The sequence below is a fragment of the Acartia tonsa genome, chromosome 9 (genome assembly GCF_053477335.1).
Source record: "Acartia tonsa isolate MP-2025a chromosome 9, ASM5347733v1, whole genome shotgun sequence".
NCBI classification, from domain to species: Eukaryota; Metazoa; Arthropoda; class Copepoda; order Calanoida; family Acartiidae; genus Acartia; species Acartia tonsa.
In genome coordinates this window covers 8,856,759-8,878,611 of record NC_137268.1, presented here as the reverse complement: position 1 = coordinate 8,878,611, position 21,853 = coordinate 8,856,759, and the positions used below count along the sequence as shown (strand labels likewise).

General features: G+C 34.7%; 2 protein-coding genes across 3 annotated transcripts in view; one reads left to right on the top strand and one right to left on the bottom strand.

Moving 5' to 3' along the window:
* Positions 1–21,853, bottom strand: part of LOC145328169 (uncharacterized) — a 183,478-nt gene that overhangs the window by 156,522 nt on the left and 5,103 nt on the right. The gene's annotated exons all lie outside the window — the stretch shown is intronic.
* Positions 5,716–21,834, top strand: LOC145328168 (uncharacterized). Its single transcript, XM_080171756.1, has 14 exons — positions 5,716–5,825; positions 6,227–6,327; positions 6,741–6,899; positions 7,122–7,215; positions 7,402–7,460; positions 18,493–18,637; positions 18,699–18,790; positions 19,283–19,441; positions 20,115–20,216; positions 20,294–20,359; positions 20,435–20,519; positions 20,644–20,864; positions 21,304–21,372; positions 21,649–21,834. The coding sequence occupies exons 1-14, from the start codon at positions 5,769–5,771 to the stop codon at positions 21,713–21,715; spliced, it is 1,476 nt and encodes a 491-aa protein (XP_080027882.1). The 5' UTR covers positions 5,716–5,768; the 3' UTR covers positions 21,716–21,834.

Sequence of the window (21,853 nt, the reverse complement as noted above, 5' to 3'; positions counted from 1 at the left end):
TATTCGTTAGCTTAACAACTTTAGGGACTTTAGTTAATTTTGTTTTTGTAGATTCATTAAGTTTAGCGTTCAAACGTTTCAACCATTAATTGTAATTTACAGAAGGGGTTATTTTGTAATCATCATTGAGGATGTACAGCAATTTGTCGGCCATTGTCTTATCCCTTTAGATTCTTGCCTTTCATAGGTGAAAAGCATTAACATTCACAGAAAGAACTTACAGTTAAAGGTCATTCAATCAAGGAGATTGTTGTCTCTCGGGTATATTCTTTCGGGTATAGTCGTAATAAAGTTCATAATTTGACAGATATACTCGATAGGACTAAAAATAAAAAGCAACAGTCCATGAAGAACTGACATACAGACCAAAATTCAAGTAAAGCCTTGCTTATGCCAAGACAAGAATTAGGATAATCTATAATACAAAGTAGAATGATGTCTGTCTGTCCGTCCGTCTGTACCTCAAAGTCTCGGTAACCACTGAACCGATTGGATTCTACTCTTCAGGGAATATACCTACTGGTCTTGTGGTTGATTAGGCTATTTTCTTGGGGGTTAGGACCCCTCCACCCCCCCTACCAAAAAAAACAAAAAAATCCCCATTTTCTTTTCTCTTTTTATATTTTTTTCCGCATATGTTTTGCGAATTTACCATTTATTCCGAGAACTTGTGACCCATTCGCAATTTTTTCAGCTGGGTAGGTAATAGAAGAAGTAATGATTCCCATACTCGCATAAGGCACATATTTTTTTTAAATTACCTCTTGGGGCAAAGAGTCCAGGGGCGAAGCCGCTAGTTTTACATAAAGAAGTACTTTAACTCGGGGTGCTGATGTTTCCCCACAACAACAAAAACAAAAACAATTGTCAACATTTTGTAATGCATAGAAATAAACTATAGTTAGTATGTATTTTATTCTTGAAAATTTGCATAAAAAACATAGAATAAATATCTGAAAAATGTACACTTCTTTTTGAACGTTTAAAATTCTATGGTTAATGTCGAAATTATGGCAGTCCTTAATCTGGTAAAATTGCGTCTTAATTCTTATTCTATTATTATAACAACACAAAAGCTTTTTAGAGAATAGTTATTTATCGCATAGTATTATAGACAGGTTTCCAAAGATATTGTGATTAAAAATTAAAGATTAAAGCCAGCTTTGTTAGTCCCGAGGGATTTTAATATTCGTGGATAATTGTCAGTAATACGATGCTATATATGATATTTCAGTATGGCTGAGAGCCGGTTCTAATCCAGCGGATATTAATCGGTTTCAAAGCTACCTTGCCCTTCATCTTGAATATTATTCTCTGATATGTTTGTATTATAAGAAGATTTGCATAAAGCCATGCTTCATTTTAATATGCATAATAATTCTTACTCACAAACTTGTATGTACTTCTGTCATTTCAACAACTTTTATAACTTTTTTATTTTTATTTTATAGTTAGGAAAGTTTTAAGCTTTGCATTTAGAAGCAGCTTATAGTGTCTTTAAAAAAATACGTCATACAATACAAATGACAAATGATATACTAGTATACATTTTACCATTGATCAATTTAAATTTTTACTGGCCTATCATTAGTTATTTGTTTTGTATGATGTCATTTTTTTATAGGCACTATAAGCTGCTTCTTGCCTTTAATTTAATGGTGCTTTTACTTTTCCTCCACCATATTTTCAATTCAATAAATAAGGGAGTGGGGTTTCTGAGCTCGTTTAGTTACTTTGAGAGAAACCGCCGATTTAATTTTGGTCATCAAAATTGTTGAATTAACGATTTAAAAATTGTGAAAAATATAAATATAAGGTTGCGTGATTATTGATACAAAAATACACTACATAGATAAAGTTCATTTGGAACATGTTTTAAGGAATTTTTAAAAATCTTTGCATAACACTTTCTAACCAAAAATCTGGCCAGATTGTTTGTACACTGTTTTCATATTGATCCTTTTAATTCAGCCTTTGATTATTTATTTCAGTTTTCAAATAGAAACATTTACTAGAAATTTTGTTGCGTAAGGTTTCGTGATCATCAATATTGAATATTGATATTTACAATTTAGTTAGGGGTAGGGTAAGACGACACTTTACTTTTAATTTTACATATTATTGAATATTTATCAAAGATTTTTTTATGTTCCATGGATAATTTTACAGATGTTAATTGTTTTGCAAAATACATATATACAATTTATATAAAAAAAATCAAATAGCAGAAAAAATATCTTTACTTTGAAAATATTTTGAAATAATAAAATCATAATTATTTGAATTATTAATAACTTTGCAAAAATAATATGTCAAATTATTTTACCAAAATAATATGTTATAAGAGTAAAATACAGGGGTCGACAACCGCGCTGCTGTGGCTAAATGTTGCTTACACTGAATGCAAGGTCGTGGCTGCGGCTGATATTGGCTGCGACTGAGGATGACTATGACTGGCTGCAATTGATGGTGACTGTGGATGACACAGGCTGATGGTAACCGAATTAAAATTTGATGGCTGCGGTTGAGGATGGCTGCGTCTAAAGGTAACTGACAGGGAGTGTGGATTCGATTGATTCATCATCTAAGCTGCTCGGCTTTCTCAAGTCTCTGCAGATATTTTAATTTTTCGACTGAGGTATACCAGCAGGTAAAGCTGCTAAACAATTGTTTGGTCAGACAACTGGGGATGATGGTAGCTGAGGCTCATTCCAGGCTTCCAGTGCAGTGGCTCATTATTTCTTTACGTCGCACGGCTGCAACTGAGTCTTAGGACTAATGGGTGGCTCAGCAAGCTGCACGGCTGATGGTGCCTGTGGCAAAGGATGCAGCTGCCGAGCCCTGGCAAAATCTTAAATTTAAAAAAAAAACATCCAGAAAGTAAATTTACTCTATAATTATTAATTATTACCAGAAAGTTTTTCCATATAAATACTTTTTATCCAGTTTTAAAATTTTTGCAGATAAAATTTTTTAGGTTTCAGATTGGAGATTTCGGGAGGATTTGACATTAAGTTACAAGCGAAGCATCTATTAAAATTAAATCTTTAAGCAACATATGCATCTAAAATTTTAGACTTATTGCCTGTAAGTTGTGGAAATAGTTTTACTTTGAAATTTTCGTTTTAATTCTCAGTTTTGTATACATAACTTAAGAAAAGTAAAGAATATGCCTCAAACAACAACATGTTAAAGTGGTTTCTTTAAAAAAGAATTGCCTTAAATTATTTAAGCTACTATAATATATTAATGTTTTTAGCCATCTAAGTAATGCGAACCTTAACATGAATGTTTTTCTTTAGAGGCGAAGTAATAAAGATGTAAAAATTTGTTTTGCCATCGGGTTGGATACCACTTTTGGTAAACCCCCCCAACCTCACTGTTAAAACTTCAGAAGTGTGCCCAACAACTTTAAAATCAAATGACGATTCGTGTACTTTCAAAATAAAATAACACATTCTATTCCTAATACTACGTAAGCTGTTAAATAAAATGGAACAAAGAATAAAAGCCTTTTATTTAATGCATCTGTACCTTGCAAAAACGTCATTCGACTTTTTTAGTAGAGTAACTACTCTTTAATTAACGTTGTGTGTTTGTCAGTAAAGTTGTGGAAATGGTATTTAATCAGCTGCTATTTAAGCTAAACTTTTTTTTCTTGTCAACATTCCAATCATAATGGAGCATATTTACGTTAATGGCAGTCCGTTAAACGTTAATAGCAATCCGGCAGCCAAAAAAAGCTTTTTATCTATTTACTAATTTCCACATATCTTTAGTGTTTTTGGTCCAATTTTTAAAATTTTTATAGACACTAATATCAAAATTAGGTTTTCGTCGTTCTAATGTATATTTATTATGTTTCATAAAACAAGGAAATGTAGAATCATAGTTATTGTTTTTCTCTGTTGCTTTTGAAAATAGATTGTTGATCTTTGTTTTGTCAAAGAGCGTCCATGTTTTTTGAGTTTGCTACTTATGGATGCTGTCATCCTTGTTCTGCTCTTTATAGTAGCATAGCTAACTATAATTTTTGTTTGTTAAAATAGTAGTGGGAAAACGCGAGTTTCTTTATTACGGGGCTTTACATTCGAAGAATAGCCTAAAAATAGCATTAAACCTTACCCAGACTTACTTATAAGATAAAATAGCCTAAAACAATTTAAGGGCCTATAAGAAACTTCAAAGTGAAGGAGAACCCTATCGGTTCAGCGGCTAGAGACAAAAAATATCTTACTACTCTTTACTTTTAATAATAGGAGGTAACTGATTTTGCTGAACAATGCGCACCCACTCCATATTATTGATTGTTCACAGTTCCTATTTTAGATAATTGTTTTGAATTTTGTAAAAAGATTTTAATTGACATAAAGCATATACTCACTTTTTCTCCCATCTGATTAGATGTTCTTTTTACTTGATTTTTATGTTGTCATCCCTGCTATTATTTATTTTCTTCAATAGCAAAATCTACAAGTGGTTAACAAATTACGTAACTTGTATATAATTGCGATTCAAATAACAATTCTTAGCATTTATATATATTTTTAATCAAAAAAATACTATTAACTAATTATCATTAATGTGTTTAATAAAACAAATAATCAAATATTTATTAACCACTTTTCTAGCTAAATTAAATACTATTTATTTATGAATTTTTAATAAGAACCTTTTTATTAATTATTTAGTCAATAAGCGCCTGAAACGTAAAATCATCGCTATTGTAATCTATACAAAGGTAATATTTTTCTTCTGGCTGAAATATGTAAATTATACCTAATGTCTCCAAATTATATTAATTATTAATCCCTTTTGTAACTTTTAAAGTACAGCAGTATAGTATATGATTTTAAAATTGTAATTTTAAGATATTAGATCGAATAAAAGTATTTTTTTGTATTCACTCTATTTAAGTTTTTGATTCAACATTATTTTTAAAATTAGATAAAATTTTCAATTAAAATAAATAAAATATAAATAATCAATAAGTTTTTCATTATAGTACATATAATTTTGGAAGATTTTTGTTCAAAAATGTAAAATGTCAATACAATTTTCACCAGTGATTATTTATTAGAGGCATCTAAAGGTTATTGTTTATTTGTGACCAAGAATCTTTATTATCACTGAACCGACTTGGTTTTCCTTTACCTTCCAGGGAAGGTTTCAAAAATTTTCTGGAAGGGACCACCCCAACCTCCAAAAGAATTCACCACTAGAAAAAAATTACTAATTTTATGTAGATAATCTACAGTCATTGTTGATAGCTTTAGCTATAATAAAGCAGTCATAATTATATTTCTCTAAATATAATAATGAATACATAAACAGTTAAGTAAATGATTATTAGTTAGAAATTTATCTTTCTATCTCTAGTAGAAGTATATTTGCATCATTGAAATTATATATGTCTAAGATCAGTTACCATTAGACCATGCTGGTTGTAAGGTAAGATTTCAGGATAGTCTTTGACTTTCTGCAAAACTTTAGTATTCTATCTTCAAAAACATCTTTATTTACTCTGTAAAATATATCATCATAGAAATAAGCCCGTCCCCTCAAAAAATAAGGTTTATTATTACATTTTCCTTACTTTAATTTTAGTTTTTTTTCTGCATAGCTAAGACGACAAAGCAGCATTTTATTTTAACCACCTTGCACTACATTTTGGCATCCTTGTGATTTCTGCAATAAAACACCTTTTTCGTTTTATAAAAGAATGCTCAAATTATACATACAATCAATACAATCTTATATTGGTTACTATGAAGAAGTTAATAACTATTTTAACTTTTTTATCTCTTCTTGCTGTTACATTACAGGTTAGTCAAATATATTCCAGTTAGAATTAATTGAAGACTATTAGCTGTTTAACTTTATTACTCAGTAATTTCTTCATGCATATCTTTTTATATATTATTTACCAAAAAAAATTCTTAAATCTGTAAGGCTGCAGCTTTGTTGCAATTATGCAGATGAGAGCTTCACAAAGTTACATGGTTGTGTAACTGAGTAACGCACATTAAGATTTGGTGTTTAGGGTGGAGGATTATACTGTTTTTAGCTTAATTACACTTATGCCTACAGCTGAATTATATTGAGTAGCTTATGTAAGCTGTGTCACTAAGAATGACTAAGACTACAAAGCCCTGATTTTTATCTCCAACATTTTAAACCTCTAATTTAATCTTTCTATGATACATGAAAGTTTTTTGTATTGAAGTCAAGAAAAGAGGGCAATGAAGGTGAAAATGTGCTGGTAACCCTAGATTATAATGCTGAAATCTCTAACATCAAGGCTTGTCAGAACGAGAATGTGATTAGGTTATTTTTTACTTTTCACCTATAATTTACTCTTAAAAGTGAGGAATAGCTTCAGATTGTAGTTCTCTCAATGAACCTTGAATCATACTCTTCATCGTCTGATTGCAGTGTAAAACAACCTTTCACCCAATGTATATTAGTTTTACCCTTTGTTTGCAAGTTCTAACTGTTCATGGTAATGAGGGGCACATGTGTATGAGCCAATGTATTTCCTCTGCTAATAATGTCAAAAGCCTGATATAGCAGTAGTATTTAACATTTTCAACGTCTCTAATATAAAGTGCATATAAAGACATATAAATTATGCCAATGCCGCGAATGTTTGTTTCACTTTAACCAAGTTTGCTAATAGGATAAAAAATACAATTATATTTATCTGTATTTCCTATGTTAAGATTTTATTTGTATTTTAGTTGTAAAGTAGCTGTAATAGATTTTGAGGCTTTGAACAATAATCAAATTACTTTGCCTGGTGAATGTATGGGTATGAGAGAAAAAACGTCCAACAAAGGAGAAATATACTCTGCTACCTATGTTAACAATGATGGATGTACAGCTTATTTGACCTCAAGGTAATACATATTTCTAAGTAAGAATCTTAATTTCTAATAAATTTATCTGCTTTGCCTCTAGTCTCTAGAGGAAAGCGAAAGGGGTCATAACATGTCAATATCCTAAAAAATATTCCAAGGCATTTATAAAGCTTGCCTGGAAAGTAGTACAAATTTGGACCATCTAATTCCGATATTTTTAACTACAGCCATGAAAATTTACTAATTTTAGAACTTTTTTAGAAATTCCAAATTACTTGGTAGAATTTTTTCAACCTCTGGAGAAGTGTTTGAAATTGAACCCTGTTCTGCATTTCAAGGATGTCATGTTTTAAAGGTTATTTTGTTTATAAATGTGCTAACCATTTCTTTTGCATGACAAAACAGATCTGTTGGTATTTGGCTGAAATAAGTAACTGCAAGAAACATTTTAATTTTTTATTTATGAAATATTATACAGAGCTTAGCAAGTTATAAATAACCTATATCTGTGGACGTTATTCATGACCATTTAAATTTTTAGGAACTTAGCCCTTCATCTGAATTTTCCTCTAGAACAGTGGAAATATCTGAAGAAAACAGGTAATTTCTACTCATTTCATGTCGTTCTTTTTGTAATGATAGAGTGTCCCAATTAAAATTGCAATATCAAGTCAAGCAAAGTGTGCCAAACAAAATGAGTGTGACAATATTTTGTCAAGTGAAGCAGAGTAAGCCATTATATTATTTAAGCCTATTTGTAAACTTTTAATGATTTCTTATTTAAAATTTAGGTTTTTTTTTAATATTTGAGAGGTCAAAAGGAGTGTAGATTTTAATTTTATTTTGTTCTATATCAAGCACTCAATATTTTTACCAAACAGTTTTTTTTAGTAGTTAAATTTAAACTCTCAAATATTTAATATGGACTTTAATTAGAAAAATAGCCTTTTTGCTGCAGGCTTGCTTTAAAATCTATCATTAATTATATTATTATTACAACTATTTAGAAAAGAAAATCAACGAATTACATATATGCCGCATGACCCATAAAAAAGTATTTTTAGGGTTTACAGCCCTCATTTCTTAAAGTATGATCAAAAGCAGCATATGTTCTAATTCCTCATCGAATTTTACACCAGAGATTTTTGTCTGGCTTTTACTACAGACATATATCATGAATATCGTGGCTTCTATTACAGCTAGAGATCTATAATTTTTTTTGGTAAATCCTTGAGCAACAATAAACAGATAAAAATATTAATTGGCGCTGCCAACCGCCGTTTTACCGACGTAACCACCGAAAATTGCGGTTTCCGTTATTGGCCGTTTTTCGGCGATGATCAGAAAAAGTAATTTTTTTGTTATAAAAAATAAAAGTTCGTCCTAAAATTTGGTCATCCTAGCTGCAAGATTGGCTGCTCTACAGCTGTTTTAATATTTAGCGGCTGGCTGCTAAAAAGCGGCTATGAAGCGGTCTGACCGCTATGACTAAAAAAAGTAATTTTCTCTAAAAATACACCTACACCACCAGAAAAAAATTTTACGTAACAGGAGCCGAGATAGAGGTGGGGGGGGCTCTTAGATCTGATAAGGTGGGAATTTGGGCCCGATCTGTAAGGGTTAAGGCCAAAATTTCTAAAAGCTCATGAGAAAAAGATTTTTGGTTTAAGTTTACTTGTTATTTATTTTTTATTTTTCCTTAAAAGATAATTTTTTACTTTAAAAATACTACTGAATTAGCTGGTTATTTGCATATATTAGGTTATTTACTTACCCTTTGTTTCGGAACGCATGCCTAGCCGTTCTCGAAATCTTATCTCCAAGCCCTCCGAATGACCAACATAGCGAAGTTTACAAATGTGTATTTATTACCATGAAAACAGTAAGTCTAAAACAAAAATATAAAAATTAATTACATAAAATTAATGGTTTATTATTTTTGTAAGATCGAGGTTGCGTGATTTCAATTTAATTAAAAATATAAAATTTCTAAAAAACTTTAAATTGGCACGAAACATATTAAATCGCATCAGAAATTGATAATTTTAGATTCAAATGATCAATAAAATTAAGGAAAATATTCGTATGATAAAACTTAGCAGTTAAATGGTCTATTTATTGAAAAATTAATGTTTTAAATTTCTTCGTAAAATTATACCATTCTACGCTTATTATTAAGAATTAAAGATAAATTCTTACCACATATGATGTCAAACTAAGCAGGAAGGCTTATTTGAGATCTTCCACGGATTAGAGCGCATGTATATTCAACCAATACATTATTTTCATTCACGTAGCTCTTCACATGGGAATCATCAAAGGAAAAGTGCGCGTCTTTTTTGTTTGTTTACAAGCGACGCGCGGAGATAGTTAGGAATGCCGCGTAACACACTCATTCTCTGGTGTAAGGAAAAGGGAATTAATGGGTTCGAACTTGCCAGGGAATACAAGAAAATACATTCCAACACACACCCGTCTAGTCACTGGGAATCGAACACAATAACTCATCTTAGCATCATGCGTGCAGACAGTGTCCACAAAATCACAATCTCATAACGCATAAATTACAAGAATTTAAAATGGCATGGCCATCAGGCCTAAAATTAATTATGGTAACTTACGAACACCACAATAACTCAAACCGACTCCACTACCACATAAGGATAGGAATAAGGAATGGGAAAAGCATTCAACATTCATGAAATGCACATTTACCACTCACACATCTCATTATATCATGGCCTCATAATCTCAATTAAAATTAGAATTACAGACCATGTAATTGCGAATACATGAATTAATAATCAACAGTACCTAACTTTGATTAAGTACCTACATAATAATAGGCAAATGATTTTTATATTAAAAATCGCATCAATAATTAAATAATCAACTCAAACTTTTTTCATCAAAAGAAAGAAAGATTAAATAATGACATTTTTTCTACTAAATCTTTTTGCTAGAAAAGAAAAGTAAAATTTCAAAAAAAACTTCTCAATAATTAGAATTTTTCTCCGGTGGGAAAATACTCGTGCTTACATCTAAACATTTTTCAGATAAGATAAGTAAGATCCTTAAATCTAACATGTTTTAATAAAATAGATACTTAAATCTAAATAATATGACTGTAAAAAAAATCATCAAACATCGGAAAATTAAAATTCCATAATTTTAAATCTTCGTGAATCAAAATTGCGTAAAATAAAATTGCAATTGAAATATGCAAATTAAATTTACCAAAATAAAACAAAAGCTCAATATAAGAAAAGAACTTCTCTAAATGCTGAGTTTGCAATTTCTCTCTGCTTTGAAAAGAAAGCAACTTATACGTATTCAAACAGTCATAATTAAGGCAATTTGGGGCCTCAGTTAGAATGAATCCCTCAAGATACAAACTAACAAATCCATCAAATATAAATAATTGCCATGTTCCAGCTATCCTGTCGGACGGTATGTCTTTCCATCACAATTTTTGATACTGCATAATTTCCAACAGGATTTCTGGCGCAGGGCTGCATCAACTGAAAATAAACATAATTAGTGATGTTAAAATCAAATTAAAAAATAAAAAGAATCATGAAATAATTCAAAGAAACTTTAAATCATCAGTCAAAGCAATCAAAATAAAAATTATCTTATGCTTTAGTTTTGCCGTTCTGCGGTATGTCTGGCCGAGGAAACAGAGCTAAGATACACCGTAGAGCGGTCTTATTAAGCTTAAATCTTCGAACTCAAAGAATCTACTTAATTCAAGGTGAAAAAAATCTGCATTTTTTCTTTAGGTACATCGGTTAAAAGGTAAATAGTAATAATTTTAATATGCATGTAATATTAAATTATTTATGTGATTATAATAAATCTTAAGAAATATTTGTATGATGTTAAAAATCTCATTGTGTTAATTTTTTATCATATCGAATTTCAATCAAACAAGGATAAAAATGTTCGTATTTGCGTAGGTACCTAGGAAATTTCCGCGAAAAAAAATCCCTGGTCCCGGAAAGACTTAAATCATTGAAAAAACTTGCGTAAACGTATAAAAAATTTAAGCTTGCATTCCAAATGAAAAAATCTTGCGTCGATTTGAAAGTTTAAACGAAATTGCGTCAAAATTTGCGTTTTTTTGTCTTTCGAAAAAAATATCTGATAAATCTACCGTAAAAATAAAATTCAAAGTTAAAACAAGAACGATACTTATACTAAACTTTGGGTAGATTGATCTTGAGCAGACGTCTTGCGGAAGTCTCGTTACTCGTGGCGGCTGCGTCATCTGATAATTTGTACTTGCAAACCACGGTCCTCCCACCTGGGCGCACTTCTTCCACACGCCCCAATCTGAACTTCTTCATCAAACTTGTGCTATCGTCGATAAGCACCACGTCTCCCGGCTCGAGCAGCACCTCGTTGCGGCGCCACTTGACGGACTTGAGTAGCTCGGGCATGAGCTGCTCCTTGTACACCTGATGGAACTGACGGGTCAACTCCTCCAAGTTCTCCAGCCTCCTGGTGATGGGCTCCTTGCAACCTGTCTCGAAGGTGCAGATTGCATCATTGGTCCTGCCGCCTAACAGATCAGCAGGTGAAATTATTCTCCAGCAATTGACGTCATCTCCTTGGGTGGCATACGTCAATGGTTTAGAGTTTAAGACTCTTGCAGTCTCAGCACACAACACCAATAAATCATTGAAGGTTACAGTAGCACCAGCCAACTTCTTGTTCAACACACGCTTGACCAGCCCAACCTGCCTCTCCACAGTACCTACGAACGAGTGTGCTGCAGTGGGCACAAGATGCCATTCAAAATGCATCCTGGTATCCTTCAAAAGTTCATCTAAAATGCGCTTGGCACCAGCCATGTTGGTGCCTCTATCTGTAGTAACCCTTCTAGGCATATTGTAAAACGCCTGAAGTTTTCTCATGCCGACCAGCACAGCTTCAGTTGAATAATTGGTCAACACGTCAACAAACACAGCCTGTGTGAATCTACAGGCCACAATCAACAACCAGACTTTGTACTTAGTCTTGGAACTCCTGGTGCCAACGCCAGGCTTCACAACTTCTATCGGCCCCGCAAGGTCCATATGCACCTCCTTGAAGGGCACTGAGGGCTCAACACGATCTGGCAGAATATTAGCAATTGCGGGACTCGAACGCTTGGCATATTCAATGGAACATGCAGCACAACTCTTGACCACTTTCATAGCCTCCATGCGGCCATGTGTGATCCATGCATACCTGCGGCTTTGCGCCAATGTTTTACGATGGCCTCCATGCCCCAATTCATCGTGGGACTGTTGAAGGATGAGCCTCGCCAGCCTGTTGTGGTGGCTGAGCAAGACAACACCTGGGCTGTCCTTCATAACTTTCCTGGGGCCTCCAGCAGCGGCCTCAAGAGCCTCATCTCCCCTCCCGGCCATTTTCAATATTGTGAATGACCTAAGAGGAAAACATCCATCATGACCCACTATGGGCCAACAAACCTGGACCTTGTGATGATAGGGTTGAAGGGAGTCGAATTTCCCCTCGGCGTCCATGGTCATCTCCTTCTCTTGGTTGAAGGAAGTCAAAAACAAGTCACAAACAGAATCCATGTATGTATTTGTGAAAGTATAGTTCTCATAATACCTAGAACTATCATTGTTGCTAACACCATCCTCATTTGTTGCAACGCCACGTTTCTTGACAAGCAACATTTTAAAGCAGTTGGCAGCCTTAAGAACTGCGGCCACAGTCCTCCTTGCCTGCCTGTAGGTCCTTCTTGCCAGGGACCTCCAGAAATCATTGTCCACCACCTGTGTGAACATTACCTTGAGCTTCGCCATCTTCGGATTTAGCTCGCTCTCGGGAATGGATGCATTTACCTCACCCGCCGTCTTAACGGGCCACTGGTCCTGTTCCAGGCGCAACCAGCTTGGACCTTCCTGGTAAGTAGATCCAGGTTGTACATCCTCAATCGTACACAAACCACGCGTCGCCAGGTCGGCGATGTTGTGTTGGGTTGGAACCCATCTCCAATCTTCAGGGCTCGTCAACTGTTGTATCTCGGAAACACGATGACTGTTGAAAACATTTAGCATAACACTGTCACTGGATAGCTGAGCCAGGGCACAGCTGCTATCACTAAAGAATACTTTGCCAGAAATGCTGAAAGGTAGAGCTTTGACAACTGTATCCACAAGCCTTGCCAAAATTAGACAACTAAGCATTTCTAACCTTGGTATAGACTCTATCTTCACTGGTGCGACACGTGACTTGGCGCAACACAAAACTACATCATATCCTCCAGGAACTGGCCATCTCAGGTAGGTGATGGCTGCATAGGCCTGGTTAGATGCATCACAGAAACCAACAACCATTGGAAGCCCCAACGGCTTATCAGGAACCATCGAACGTCTGAACGACACATTTCCAAGTGCCGAACGGTCCTGGAGGCTGCTCAAGAGCTCCGACCTCAACTCTCCAGGTATGACATCATCCCAGTTGCATCCATGTATGCAAACTGAGCGCAGACAAAGCTTGGATTTAAGCAGCAATGGCGCTGCTAGACCCATTGGGTCATACAATTGTTGCACAATTCTCCAAACTTCTCGTTTAGTTATCAACTCAGGTAGACTTCTCCAGAGATCCTCCAGATCCAGATCCTCTAGTAGCTTTCTACCCTTAATCTTCTCGCCGTGGTTGGCTCTGCCAGGTAGGAACAACTTATCTTGTTTAGGGTCCCAAACAAGGCCCAAAACTTTTACACTGTCAACATCATCTCCAGAATAAATAACAGATTTAAATCTGAAATTTCCAGGTGCAATCATATCTTCCAGCTCTTGGACCAGCTGGACAGCTTCAGGTTTACTGTTATGACCGCTCAAACAGTCATCCACGTAAGTACAAGTCTCCAATTTGACCGAAGGAGGATCTTGATACAAAACAAATTCAGAACTGAGTGGTTGCTGAACATCTCTCCACACATCCTGCTGGGCTACAACGTCACAACCTCTAATCTTCTCAGATCCATAAACATCTTGAACATCCTGCTGGGAACGTCCACCAAAAATACAACCAGTGAGTCTGAGGGCGGTCACGGCCATATCGCCGGCCAAGGCTTCACCAAAGTTGATGGTTTTGGTGAGATAAACCTCCGGCTCTCCATCAACTGTATCAGCGAAAAAAACACGTTTCAGCTGAGAATCCTCATAGGTAGCTAACAATGAATTGTAGAACTTCTGAATGTCAGCCACGAATGCACACTTATAACTTCTGAACCGAATAAGATTGTGCATCAGGGTATATAATGGAACTGGCCCGTCCATCATAATACTATTGAGGCTTAGCCCCTTGCAGCAGAGGCTAGAATTGGCGCATATCCTCAACGGCGTGGAAATAGACTCTTTATATGCGCAGACTAGGCTCGAATAATACACGGGCTTAGTATAAGCTAGATCTTCTGGCGAAGCTTTTGTATACACTCCACGAGACACAGCTTCTTGGAACACCTGGCAGAAGGTGTCATATTCACCTTTTTTGACCATCCTCTGCCGGTCACGTAAGCAGATCTTGTACGCCTGCTCAGAATTATCAAACAACACACTTGGCGGCTGCTTGTAAGGATATGAGGCCGTCCAGATACGGTTCTCAAGATCCAACGTCAAACCTTCTTCAATCAGCTGCCGCTTACGCACGTCCAAGGCGGACTGCCCGGCGGCAATGGCGGCGCAATGACGGCAGTTCTTACAACCGCTGCACATTGATGGCGGCTGTATCCCCAAACTCTCTGTACTCAGGAACTCCATCTTGCTGACCTCCAACTTAACAGCTTTACAAGCGACAGGATTAGTAACAGTCCTGCCGTCTGCAGACACAACTAAATAGCCTGTACCAAATAAGCTTCTGTACAGTCTAGAATCACCAACCATTTTATCTGCACACGGGAACATAGCTGGTGTTAAATGGCCGATAAGAACATCAATCTTACCATCGACCATAGAAAAATTATCAGGCTTCATGTTGAAAATTTCGGCGGCGGCTGCAGGATCAATAGAACGCAACCCTTCTTCAGTACCAATGCTGGGCACTACCGCCGCCTCCAGAATATGGGAATTCCGGTTGCGGTCAACCAAACAAATTTTGACTGTAGGACATGCTTGGCTCTTTCCATCTGCCAGAGAAATAGTAGCTGTGCGACCAGTTGATGGCAACTCTAACTTCTTGGCAATACTTCTAGAAATCAACGTCAAATTTGCTCCAGAGTCCCACATAGCATTGACGGTGACTTGACGTTTGTCAGCCACCAATGCTGGGAGCTGCTGCAACATCAGCATAAAATTGTTCTTGCTAAACAATTGTGATTCATAAACTGCCGCAACTTGTCCAGCCACAGTCTCATGAATCAAGCTATTATGGGGTTGATTGCAGCTGTCTATGGTACAGCTGCCAAGTTTATCGGCTCTAGGACAGTCGGCAACCCTATGCCCCTTTTGCAAGCAGAGCAAACAGGCGCCTATCTTCTTGATGAAGATTTTACGTTCAGGAACAGACATATCCCTAAACTTGGAGCACTTAAACAACAGGTGATCAGAATTACAACCTTCCGACGGGCAAGGCTGTTTCTTCTTGGTCTTAGCTGGAGACCCAGGTTTACCAACGGCTGTAGCTGCGGCCGCAGGATTACCTTTCTTCTTGGAGGGGGTGTCTACATCAGTTGAGCACCTCATCAAAATGGCGCCCCTCTGTTCCTCTATAATCTTCAACAGCTTAGGAACATTTGGGGTATCCATCGAGCCCAACGCTAGGTTGAGCTTATCTTGAAAATCACGTGGCAACTTCTTGGATAACATCTCCAGAAGGATCACGGTCAACCACTGGCTTGTGGTAACTTCATCATCATCATCATCTTTAGTCAGCTGCTCGAGCTGGCTAACTGCACCACCAAACTCTGCTAAGACTGTCACAATCTGGTTGGAGTCCGATGGTTTAGGCTTCTTCTCCCATTGGTTGAAAAGGCAGAGCATCTGACGTGTTTTGGACTTAAAACGTGCATCAAGGTAAGCCCATTGAGATTCATGCGATTGAATCTGAATTAACTGAAGTCTCAACTCTTTATTTTTACAGACCTTTTCACTGCTCAATAATAACTGTAAATATGACGGGTCCTGTCCTACGGTAAGCTTTTTAAAATTGTCCTTGAAACTTACGTAGGCTGCCTCTTGGCCGTCAAAGCTGGGAAGAAGGCGTTCGTCGACACGATTCATATATCCTGGCGTGAATATAGAACCGGTGCCGAACTGTGGTGTGCCAAACGGTGACACAAATGGCGATGCTGTCGAGGCACCCGCCGTCGTTGTGGGCGGCTTCACAGGTTCAAGCTTAACCTCAGCCAGCCGTTTCATCAAAGCAGACAAAGTGTTTATAATTGGTTCTGGTAAGGGAAAGTATGACCCTTTAATAACTTTCACAATCTTTAAGCATCGATCATATAGTTCAGCCTTATGGTCAGGCAAATTATCACCAACTAAATCAACAACACTTTGAATGTCACTAAGCTCTTCTATAGCATCTAGAGCATCTTTCAGAGCACTATAATCTTTTTGCACAGTAACTATATTAGAATAAATGTCACTAAACTCCTCAAGCTCTTGGATTCTCACACCAAGCTTGCTAAAACCGACCATGATGCTATCGAATGTCTCGAACTTGTCATGGACAAGGATTGACTCCTTAGTGAAATGTCTAACGTCAAGCTCTGAAGATTCACTGACCAACTTCATCACTTTATTTAGTTCACTGGTTAAGGCCTCGACGGCTGGGCGCAGCCGCAATCCCAGTTGAGCGCCTTTATTCTTTTTAGGACCCATGATTGTCACTAAAGTTAACTGTACTGATTACGATTATAATAATGCGTGGTAAGGTATCACAACCGACACATTCACAAAACTTCACAGATATTTTCTTAGCCGCATCTGTTCTGTCTTGTTTTCATTGTTTCGGAACGCATGCCTAGCCGTTCTCGAAATCTTATCTCCAAGCCCTCCGAATGACCAACATAGCGAAGTTTACAAATGTGTATTTATTACCATGAAAACAGTAAGTCTAAAACAAAAATATAAAAATTAATTACATAAAATTAATGGTTTATTATTTTTGTAAGATCGAGGTTGCGTGATTTCAATTTAATTAAAATGCCGCGTAACACACTCATTCTCTGGTGTAAGGAAAAGGGAATTAATGGGTTCGAACTTGCCAGGGAATACAAGAAAATACATTCCAACACACCCTTATTAATCAAAAGGATTAATTATGACAGTTATTCCGCTCCCTTTTTTCATGTCAATCATTTAAAAGGTGGCTAATTATGCTTTTTGGAGAAAAAAATCATTTTGTTGAAATTTTATTTTGTTGATATCTTTTTGTTATTAAACAAGTTATGAAACAAAAACAATTTTCTTGCTATATTCTTAATCATTTATTTTGTTGTTTCATCTAAAACAATTTTGCCTAATAAGTACCTTTTTAAAAATATTTTTAACCTAAAAAGACTAAAAAATATGTATAAAAAATGCTTTTAACTTAAAACCCAAATTATTTATTACACTTATGTACAAAGTTTCTGCTAATAACAAAAAAAAAGGATTTCTACTTTAAATTTGTGAAAAAAGGTCGTTTTATATAAAAAGTTACTATTTGCTCAAACACTTTTTCAAAATTTAAGCTTTAAAAATCTTCATTGTTAATATAGGTTTTATCAAAAATTTTATACATTCTTGTGTGGAAATGTATAGATAACAAGGGCATATGCTACTTTTGATGATACATTAAAGGACGCCTGCAAGAAATACCACGCTTAAACTGCTGAAAGACTGCCACAAGTAGACCCAATACCCCAAGTTTAAAGCCTTCAGCTTCAATAACAAAAAAGTTCTAGGCATTTCAAAAAGCATTTTATATACAATGGAAATTTTGAAAGATTTTCGATGCTTATAAAAGAAAAAACAATATTAAATTACGTCGCCTAGACACAAAATTATAACCTTATCTTTGTCAAAAATTTAGATTGCCGGTAACCGATTACATTTTTACAATAAAAACGCCACATTTCATAGTCAAAATCTATAAAAAAAAATTCAATTTAAATTGCATTTTTAAACAAAAATCATAGCCGAAACAAAGGGGGAAACTTCTGCAAGCTCAGCTGTGATTGGTTGCTAAGCTGATTCAGCCTTCTGATTGGCTACAGTACACTCGTTACAACGCAAGTTAAACTTAATTTTTTTTAATGATTTTGACTATAAAAATGGGTATTTTTATTGTAAATATATAATTAGTTACTGGCAATCTAAATTTATGACAAAGATAAGCTTATAATTTTGTTTCTAGGCCACGTAGTTTAATTTCAAAATTTCTAACATTAGCATTTAAATTCTTTCAAAATTTTCATTGTACATAAAATGTCATTTTAAAATGCCTAGAACTTTTTTGTTATAGAAGCTAAAGGCTTCCAATTTTGGGTATTGGGTCTACTTGTGGCAGTCTTTCAGCAGTTAAAGCGTGGCATTCCTTGCAGGCTTCCTTAAAGAAATAAAGGCTGTAGACCCTAAATAATATTTTTTATGGGCCTTGCTATTATAAATTTTCTCCATCATAGAAACCTTACCCCTGAACAAGAAGCACTAAGACAGCAAGGCATAGATGATAACACAACCATTGCTAATGTTTCAATCAAATGGTATTACACCGTAGAATTTGCTCAAGATACTCAAGATATTGAGCTTGAGCTTTTCTTTGAAAATGTAAGTGATGATAAATAAATCAAATAGTATATGTTTAATGTATTAATGCCTATTAATTTAGATGATTTTATCAATCAATGAAGCATTCATAAATTCTGAGGTTCCAATTAGAATTAAAACGCACTGCATTGAACTTTCAACACTTAGAGAGGGGTAAATATCTTTTGATCCAAATTTTAGTTTTTTAGTTACTAGCGGCTTCGCCCCTAGCCTCTAGGGGCTTTGCCCCAAGAGGTGATAAAAAAAATTAAGGCGAAATTTGTAAAAAATTAATATTTATTGTTTTTAGTGAGAGAATGTTGCTATTCTTTCATTCAAAATAAATGCTGGAATAAAAAATATTTTTGAACAAAGGACCAAGGAAATCTTCTGCAAAAAAAAAAAAAAAAAAAAAAAAAAAAAATGGGGGTGGGATTTTTTTGTTTTTGGGGGGGGTTGGGGGTGTCCCACCCCCCAAGAAAATAGCTTAAAACCACCACAGGACCAATAGGTATATACCCTGAAGAGTAGAATCCGATCAGTTCAGTGGTTACCGAGATCTTAAGGGACAGACAGACGGACAGACGGTCAGACGGACAGACATCGTTCTACTTTGTATTATAGATAGTAAGAAAATAAGGAAATAATAAAATATATTATTTCTAGACAAAGATATAAAAATGGTGGACATTTATTGGATAAATTTGTTGCATCAAAAGGATCAATTGAAGACCTACGAGGAGGAGCAGATATGGCTTCTCTTCTAGTTACTAAATTTCCTAATGACCCTTATCTTGGAGGCGCTGCTATTGGTAATGGCTGGAGGTAAGATTGAATCATTTGTGTGTATTTGTAGACACATTGTCTCTCCATCTTTTTCCTTTCTACCATTAAACAATTATCTTTTCATATCATCAACTAAATATCTTTTATCAAAAGCTGGCTGTAATCTTTTATTTTTGTTGTGCACAAAGTACATGAGTATTAGGATGAGTGTATATAGTATATATGCCCTAGTGTATTTACAATATCCTTAACTTCTTTTAGGGGTGGTGGGGGTCATATAGATCCCTATAAGGTGACCTCAGAAAGGCAGTTGCCAGGTATACCTTGTTTCTGGTATCTGGTTGTTCTTGCTGCTAAATGGCCATATATTCCACAGTTTCTAATAAGTCCTCACAAAAACTCTAGGAAATGTTCAACAAATGTCAATGTTAAGAGAAATAACAGCCTAATCCACCCCCCACCCCCATGGACAGGACATAATAAATGAAAATTTCTTCATGCCATATATTTAACATAATTTAAAATTACTGTAAATCCATCAAAAATAAAGGCTGATAGTTGATTAATAAAAGTTGATTGAGGACGAGCTGAATAATGATAAATTAAATTGTGGCTGCCGAAGGATAGTGCTGATCAATATAAATTTTAGATGCTGCAATATTTTGATACTGTAATTGTTGACATATGATATTGTAAATTTCTTTTATTACAGACATGAAGGTAAAACAGTTTCTGTGATTAGAAAGAATACAATTTCGGTAAGCTTATCACATACCCATGAAATCGCCCATGGTTTTGGCTGTAAGCATAATAGGTAACATTTTGTTTTCTATTTATTTTCTAAATTCGAACTAGTAAGCTTTAGATATGTACTAAATAACTTGATTTCAGAGAACATTCTTCTCCTGATAATTATGGATATGAGTTAGGATATCATATTAATGGTACCAATAAACGGTAAGATTTTTCCTTCCACACTGTCAAAAAAATTCATATTAAAATATAATTTGAATAATAACTTTTAAATTTTAGTACGATTATGGCCTATGGTAAATCTGACCGCAATACTTACAGAATAAATTACTTTAGTAATCCCAATGTGTTCTATACAGAAAATGTAAGTAACTTTTAATCTACTAAAAAAATTATTTGGCAGCTAAGAACCTTTTTATATACCAAAGCAGAATAATTAGTAACCATACTAATTTTTCCTAATATTATTTTTAAAAATTAAACTTTAGGGAACAAGTTATGCAACAGGAACTGAAGCAGAAAATAATGCACGAGTCCTTAAAGAGAATAGGTTTGGCGTGGCAGCACTGGGGGATGAAACTATTGGATGTATTGATGAAACAATAACACAGTGTGAAGTTTATGGTTATGAATACAAGGGTACCCTGGTTACACTGAAGAAAGTCCCATTTATTAAGAAAGCATGGTCTGTAGGGCTCTGCAGATATTGGTATGATTAACTAATTTCCTATTTATATTCAAATTCTTCTCACTAGGAAAAATATTTGATGTTATCAAGGGAAACAATTCTAAAGGAAAATTTCCACACAACTCCTTTCCCCCATTTCCTCCCCTTCTTACCCACCCCTCTTCAGTTATATGAAAAAACAAGATATACCCCAAGCTAACTTCCAAAGGTTTGGTGATTTTATGTAAAATTGATTGTCACAATAGCTATGCATGATGTTATCTCCTTAACTCTGACTCTGTTCTAAATGTAAGATTAAAATCTGACATTTTAATCATATCTTGTCATATCTGCAATTTTAGTACCAAAGAGTCAGATTTAAATCTAAAAAATAGTGACACAAATATCTAATCTGAACAATAGGTTGCAGAGATCATTATATAAGAATATACATATAATTTTTGAATTTTGAATATTTTAGGTGCAGACTACAGGATTGCAAAGCATGGACTTTTATTAAAAAAATTCCACAAATTACCTGCATTGTTTAGTAAGTTTAAAATTTCTCCACTGATATTAATAGAAACCTTACTACGTTTTAATAAAAGCTTTGTTATAGGACGTTTTATTATTGCTTGAAATATCAAAAACTGGTCAATTATTATTAAAGATATGAAACTTTTCTTAAAATGTAACCAAAAAGACATTCCAATGGTTACTTCTTATTTAGGAATTATTTTTTATGCCCATTAAGATTTTTTATAATAATCAAAATAAATCAATGCCAATCTTATATGTATATATTTTAATTACTTTTGTTATTTAGTGAAAATGTTGAGAGTGTTGAGCTAAACCCATGGGCTGTCTCAAGCGATGTTTCTAAATGCCCTTGATGGTCTTTTGGTCTATCAGCAAATTCTTATTCGGATTTATGAAAAAAAGTGTTTTTCAAAAACAACTAATTTGCTGTAATTACTTTAGAATAATAATTTTTAATTAAATAAAAATCTGAAATCTCTGTTGAATTGTTA